General features: G+C 54.7%; 2 protein-coding genes across 9 annotated transcripts in view; both read right to left on the reverse strand.

The window, feature by feature from the left end:
- Nucleotides 1-1,508, reverse strand: part of USP4 (ubiquitin specific peptidase 4) — a 43,716-nt gene extending 42,208 nt beyond the window's left edge. For all 7 annotated transcript variants that reach the window (XR_012675048.1, XR_012675049.1, XR_012675050.1 and 4 more), the window contains exons 1-3: nt 1,324-1,508; nt 1,064-1,191; nt 615-745 (exon numbers count right to left, since the gene is read on the reverse strand). Coding sequence is in view for 3 of the 7 variants with exons in the window: in XM_075159149.1 (XP_075015250.1) it covers nt 615-745; nt 1,064-1,191; nt 1,324-1,493 (429 nt within the window). In the remaining 4 variants the exon portion in view is untranslated. The remainder of the gene's footprint in view (nt 1-614; nt 746-1,063; nt 1,192-1,323) is intronic.
- Nucleotides 1,509-4,725: 3,217 nt separating this feature from the next.
- GPX1 (glutathione peroxidase 1) lies at nt 4,726-7,035 on the reverse strand. 2 transcript variants are annotated; one of them, XR_012675052.1, is made up of 3 exons: nt 6,763-7,035; nt 5,141-6,635; nt 4,726-5,048 (listed from the first exon to the last, which is right to left on the reverse strand). XR_012675052.1 is itself a non-coding variant. In XM_075159170.1 (2 exons), exons 1-2 carry the CDS (start codon nt 7,009-7,011, stop codon nt 6,270-6,272), a joined length of 615 nt encoding a protein of 204 aa, XP_075015271.1. In that variant the 5' UTR covers nt 7,012-7,035; the 3' UTR covers nt 4,726-6,269. The 2 variants fall into 2 exon arrangements, 1 of the variants encoding a protein (XP_075015271.1); XM_075159170.1 differs by having other exon boundaries at nt 4,726-6,635.
- Between the last annotated feature and the right edge of the window lie 59 nt (nt 7,036-7,094).

Genomic DNA, 7,094 nt, shown 5'->3' on the forward strand with positions numbered 1-7,094 from the left:
ATAAACAAGTGACTGACAGATTTCCAAAATGCAACTTGCGAATTTCACCTTCCAGAACAGGTTATGTACTCAGAATGCACTCATGACTTCATTCGCCAAAACTAAGACTTACAGAACAAAACCACGACTATGTCTCTTCTCATGATTTTAGAATCACAGAATTTTGGAAAAGAAAGCAAGAACCACCTTAAACTCCAGAGGAAGTCCCTAAGCCATCTGTACTAAAAGACATTTTATTCCAATGCCTCGTTCCGTCCCAGAAGATCGATAAGCTTGACTAAAAACTTGCATTTTTCAACAAAGCACAAACTTTTCCATGCAACATAAAAGCACTGCACCAGTCCAAACAATCATAATGTAAGAACTTAACCAGAACAAGGTTCATGGTTCTCACCCCATATAACCCATCAGCCAAGAATCACTGGAGATTCAAGCATTTTAATTGGAAAGTCATTCTTTCAGACAACAAGGCAAAAAGACCTTATGTTATTATCTCCAGAGAGCTGCTGAGGATCCTGTCTTAACTCACATCTAGCAAAATAAACATCATCTAAGTTTGGTAGAGATCAGATAATGAAAGCAGGCTGAAGAGAACTTGGTTCACCCATACTTACTTTTCTCACAATAGGCTGCTGTCCATCTATGCAGCCATACCACGTTACTAGTTTATTCCAGGCTTCGGTGGGAACCAGTACGTAATCTAGCTCATCGATGAGGTGTTCTTTTAAACTCTGCGTTTCTGGATCTAAAAGGGAGACAGACATAAGAAAGCACGGCATCAAACTGAATCCCTTCTTCTCGAGAACTGCACACATACTACCATGACCCGAAGAAATACCAACACTCCCACGGGTAGGTAGAACCCGCACCAGTCTCCTCGCTTACAAGGCCGGGTCGGCCGCTTCTATCCCCACAGAACACACGGCTTCAAAAGCGAAAGCTGCACGACGACACGACCGCACACGGGAGTTACTTACCCGAGCCCGGGCTGCGACCCGAGCGCCAGGCCCCCACCGCCCGGGGCCCCGCTCCCCCGCGGCCCAGCGCCGCCGGCAGCACTCACCGCCGAAGAGACCCGAGTTGTCGATAGGCCCAGGGAAGAGGCTGGGATCGCCCGCGCCGAACATGTCCCAGCTGTCGAAGCCCACGTACTTCTTCCACTGCTTGAACCAGCGGCTGTCCACCAGGTACCTGCAACACACGGCACCGGGCGGCGCGGCCCCCTCAGCGGCGGCGCGGCCCGGCCCGGCCCGGCCCGCTCCCACAGGCCCCGCCGCCCGGAAGGGAAGGGGACGGAGGGGAGGGCCGGCCGGCCGCGCTCACCAGGACTCCCCCGGCCTCAGGGCCGTGGCCAGCAGCGGCCCCAGCTCGGCCCGCTGCACCGTCGTGTCCGACCGCACCCCCCCCCCGCCGCCGCCGCCGCCGCCGCCCTCGGCCGCCGCCATGTCGGTGCGCGAGCCCCGTCGCGGGCGGATGTCGGCCCGCGTACGCATGCGCGCTGGGTGGGCCTGCTGCGTTCGCCCCGCCCCGCCCGCGCGCCCTCTGACGGGGTGGGCGGGGCCGCGCGCAGGGGCGGTGCTGGCGACGCGGGCGCCATCATGGCGGCCGCCATCTTGCAGCCGAGTCCCGCGGTCTAGCGCTGGCCCGCCCCGCCCCGGCGGCTGCGGCAGAGGCCCCCCCACAGCGGGCCGGGGCAGCCCTGCGGCCTTCCTGGGCAGCAGAGAAATGCGGGCCCTTGTCGGGCGCAGCGCCTGCCGCTGCCGAGGCAGGTGGTGTCTGCCGCGCCGAGGGGCGGGCAGGATGGGCACCCCTTTCCTGGGCCTCTGGGGCCGGCGGGGCGGAGAGCAGCCAGGGCTGGAGGCTTGAGAGGGTGCAGGGAGGCCTCGGAGCAAGGCTGGAGGCATCGGGGCGCAGGAGGCCTCATCCTTGAGGTGGCTCCGTGGCCAAGATAGTCTCCCTGGGCAGCCTCTTCCAAAGCAGGTGGCAGAAATGTTTGGTGTGGACTGTGTGGTTTCAGTGTTCCATGCTCCATTTTCTCCTATAACTGACTTCATGGAGCCCTCTGGTCAGGGCGTTGGCTAGGGAAGGAGACTTCAAATTGTTATGGGAATAAACGGGAGAATGGGTCTGAGTAACCAGCTCAGGAGTTTGAAAGTGTCTCTGGAAAAAAAAAATGTTGAGAAGTGATTTAGGCATTTGTCTCTCGAGTAGCATGCCCTGCGCTCTTCAGGGAGCCTGTCCTTGAGAAGTGGGCAAATTGGGAAGGATTCAGATGATGATTCAGAGACTTAAAAACCTGCTTTAAACAGATACACCAAAGAAATCCATTTACCTCACAGAAAAAAAGTGAGGGGCTGGTGTGCTGGGGCCAGGACTGCAGGGGAGCACTCTCCTGGCAGCCGGTGTCCGGCAGCATGGTGGGCAGATGGGCTCTACCTCTTGCCAGCCAGGCCTGGCAGCGCTGCAGCAATCCAGGGTAAAATACTAAAGGGCTTTTGTCTTTTTGACAGCAGGGCAAGTCCATCCAGTTAACACTGAAAAAGAAGACAATTTTCTCCTTCCAGCAAGGGTTGAGTCCTGTTACTTACTCCTGTTTTTCTCAAAGGGCAGGGCCCCTTTGGGCTTCAAGAAACTAATACACCCTGTTATGGCAAATACACCCTGGGTGTGTTTTTAAAATGAGTCAGCTATTCCGAGATAATGCTTATGTGGCTGACCTCACTCTGCTAATGAATTACCTACTCCTAACAGTGCAGTAAACAATTAAAATGGTCTAATTCAAAGCTTTCTGATTCAGTACTAGGAAATGACATTATTACAGTTTCACTGTAGATAGGGGTGTCTGTGTTCTCCTGTCTCTTCAAGCACTTTCCTTTCAGCCATTCGGCTTCCTGCCCTTGTCTCCAGCTGAACCCAATGTCTGCTCCCTGCAAGAGTGGCACCAGCAGGACAAAGCCCTTTCAAGTGCCACGTGGTTGGAGGCAGGTGTTTCCTACCTGCCTTACGATGCAATGATCAAAAACGGTGACTGAAAGCTATCTTAAAAGTTAGGGGGTGCAACAAAGCTCAGCTGGAGGAGAAAGGGATTTTAAAAAGCTGAAAGAACATTTAACGGGCTGAGTAAGAAAGGTCTTAGGCTCCACTTGACAGCATTTCTGTTGAGTAGACGCTTCTGAACACCACATCTCATCAGCCATGATTTCAGGAGATGTACTAGGGTTCGGTGGGCAGAATACTAGGGAACCCAGGAGGGAAGGATAATTTTCTTTGCAGCTAGTTCACGCTTCTGACAGCTACAAGTATCTGAACTTGTTTAAAGATTTAAGAAGTTGTTGGCAACTATCAGCAGCTAAGGTGGGGGATCATTGGGAGGGGGGAGAAGGGGGGGCCAAACATTCCCTAGAAAGCAGGGGATATGTGGGATTCTGACGTGTAGAAGAGTGGACAAGCAGGGTGAACGCTAACAGGGATTAGTTGTTTGCAATAGAAGTGTAGAAGTAGAGAAAAATAGTGTAGGAGTCACGAGATGTTGAAAGGACAACGTCCTCAAGCCAAGAAGCAACCAAGTGTGCTAAAGTATTTAAGGTTTCCTACTGAGTCAGTGTGTTTCTCTCTGGAATTACAGAAATAGAACTGGGCCATTTTATAATCCCTGAGGAATCTGGGATTCTTCAGGTCTACCCTCAGCGTAGAGCTGCTACCTGTAGTGAAATGTCTTCTTCCCCTCTGGTCACAACACCAAATAACGTTTGGGCGCAAGAGCCTGCGTGGGGGCCGTGCTCTTCTGCGGGTGTTGCTGCCAAAGGTTTCCAGCCTGCAGGCTGCCCTCTCCTCCGCAGCCCGCTTTACCCCAGAAGCCAGCAACTCTGGGGAATGCTGAAACGAGACGGTGAATAACAAGGCTGGGAGGCTTTTATCTACGCTGCAGAGTTCCTGCTGGTGTGCTTACACTGGGATCATTCGTTTTCCTGCTGGCAAGGCTAATTTTCATCCTGGAATCGCGTCATTGTACTTCTGCTGGCGTGGCTGTATCTGTTCTGGAGCTGCTGCTTTGTTTTCCTGCTAGCACAGCCCCAGCAGCCGGAAGGTAAATAAATCCCTTGGCCATTAGGACTGAGTAAGCACGGTGTAAGATGCCTTTCTGACCGGCAGGCTCGGCGAGAAGCCCTTTTTGGCAGGGCTGCCGTTGGAACAGCAGCAGGTGTTGTCTGCTCCCCTGCGGCGGTGGGGCTCAGCAGGGGCTGCAGGCTGGTAAGGAACAGGCAGCGCAAAGGAGGTCCCGCTCAAATGGCTTGAGTTTGGTGAGTCAGGGTTGAGGAAGTGCCACGGCTCATGTCGAGAAAGATTTTTCAATGGAATGAGTTCCTGCTGCCCATGATCCCCCGTACTCTCCACGTATTTCAACATCCTGCCTTAATGAGGGAAGTCAACTGAAAAAATAATCCCCCAAATCGAGCAGCTTCTGCTCCAAAGCTGAAATAGCTACTGAAAACATCCTGTTTTTTCCACAAGCTGTACTAGAAGTTAAGAAATAGCCCGGTGAGGATTGTGCAATCTAAGTTCAAAGCTCGATGACTCAGGGGTAGCAGCAAGCAGGGTGGAGCTGGCTGTGCCCCAGTGCCTCAAGTCAGCCCGGGGATGGGCCTTGAATGTAGGTACAGTAACAAAGCAACCAGCAAATTGGTGAGATGAGAAGCTACGAACAGGAAAAACAACCCAAAAACCTCAAATCCCAAGTGTTTTTAATTATGAAAACAGTGCACTAATGCTTGAAAGTGTTATGCCTTCTCTTCGAAAGCCCCAGTTTCTAATCTGTGTACTTCTTGGTCCAGCACCAAGTTTATACTCTGTGCTATGAGTCCTCGTGAGAAGTGGCTTGTAATGCAAATGTGCTCACAGAGCCATTTAAGGATTGAAAATTTACCTGCAGAAGGACCTGAGCCACTGGGCAGAAGGATGGCAGGTGAAATTTGGCACAGGCTCACAGTTTCGCAGGGGAAACCAATCCTAATTCCAGCTGTTCAGCAGCAGGCTGTAAACCCAGATCGCTGTGCAGGAACAATGTCAGGATTAGTGTAACAAATCCATTAAATACCTGTCAGCTCCATGATTGGCAGGAGTCAAAAGAAGAAAATATTACCTGAACGCTCGCGCGCCCGCACTTTGTCACATGCAATTCCTGTGCCCACAGGGCAACAAGGACACTGAGGCAAGGCGCAGTTTCTGTGGGAGAAGTGGTTGAATAGGCTGGTATTCTGCACTGGGAACATGAAAGAACTGGCTCTTTGTGCGATTCCCTGCATTGCAAGGCGTAGGGGATGCACGGAGGCAATTCGGGCTTCGTGCAGCACTGGGTGAGTATGTAGGGATCCGTGTTGGGCTACCACCGACGCAAAACGGGATAGAACCAGGAGACAGTTAAGCCAGCGAGAGGGCAGCAGCTCTGGGGAGGGTCAGCGGGTACTGCCCCTGTTCTAGGTCTCCCCCGGGCATCCGCTGACGGAGGCCAGATAACAAGATGGGCCTTGGCCGATGGGCTCTTCTTCCTCAAGCCCTCTGCCAGCGCAGCTGCAGAATTGCTCATCTACCTGCCCGAATAGTTATTTACCTGTCACAGCCTGTTGTTGGTAGCCAAGCTTTGAGTTTGTCAGCCAGTGTAAAATCACCCCCCAGCCGCGTGCCACTGCATCTTTCCTCTGCAGGCAAGCCTCGAGTGAGGTCCAGTAGGCAGTTTGGCAAGGTATTTCTGTTCTCTGCCGAGCTCGTTACGCGCGGGGTAGGACGCAGCACTGATTCACAGTTTGCAGAGCTCGCAAACACTGTTTGCCCATCACGCTGCCCTAGGTTTGCATTCAGATTTCAGCCTGACTGCACTATCACGCTCGAGTGGTTTAAGTCAGCCCCTGTGAGCACCCACACGAGCTGATGAACGCGTAACATGGCTGCCACGTTTCACCCAACTCGCCCAGATTTATCAAGCCACAGCCTTAAAGAAAGTACATTTTTTTTTTTTTATTCAGAGAATCACAGTAAGCTACTGAGACTCACGGCTGCTTTCCCCGGCATAGTTTCCCAAACATTCACATGCAACTTTTGAAAACATCAAGTACACTTCAAGAATTTGGAAGATGCACCATCATAAGCAAAACCTGCATGAGACATTGGGATTTCTGCCAGAGCTGCAGCACCCTGCGAGAAAAACAGGCAGGAGCGCAGTGAGCTGAGCAGGAAGCGAGGGGGCCGGGCAGGGAACGCGGCGGCGCTCCGCTTTATTCGAGAACATTCTTGGGAACCTTCTGCAGAAGCAATTCAATATCATCCTGGATCTTGATGGTTTCGAAATGCCGGCTGTAGCGTTTGAAGGGCACACCGTCGGGACCGATGAGGAACTTCTCGAAGTTCCAGGAGATGTCGTTGCGGCAGACCGGGGACCAGATGATGTACTGCGGGTTGGTCATCAGCGAGGAGGGGTCGTCGTGCGGGAAGGGCAGCGCCTCTTTCAGGAAGGTGAAGAGGGGGTGCGCGTTCTTCCCGTTCACCTCGCACTTCTCGAACATGATGAAACTGGGCTTATACCCGTTGCCCGGACGAACATGCTCCAGCGAGCGCATGATCTCCTCGTTCGTGGCATTTTCCTAGGGAAACAAAACCAAAACCGCCCCGGGCGAAGCCCATGAGCGCCCAGCCGGGACCGGCGGCTCCGCCCCGGCCGCGGCCCCGGGCCCCCGGCGCGGCTCGGCCCGGCTCCGCCGCCCGCCCTACCTGGTGCCCGAACTGGTTGCAGGGGAAGCCGAGGACCTGCAGCCCGCGGGGGCCGAACCGCCGCTGCAGCTCGTTGAGCTGCAGGAAGTCGCGGGTGGTGGTGCCTCAGAGCGACGCCACGTTGGCCACCAGCAGCACCTTCCCCTGCAGCGAGCCCAGCGACAGCGGCTCCGCCGCGCCCAGCGGCCGCGCCGACAGCCCGGCCAGCCCGCCCGCTCCCGCCGCCGCCGCCGCTCTCGCCGCCGCCATGGCCAGCACTGCCGGGCGCGCCCTGCTCCCCGCCCCGGCCCGCCCCGGCCCGCCCCCGCCGCTCCCAGCTCGCCACCGCTCCT

Source organism: Calonectris borealis, chromosome 10, assembly GCF_964195595.1.
Source record: "Calonectris borealis chromosome 10, bCalBor7.hap1.2, whole genome shotgun sequence".
In the NCBI taxonomy this organism is placed as follows: Eukaryota; Metazoa; Chordata; class Aves; order Procellariiformes; family Procellariidae; genus Calonectris; species Calonectris borealis.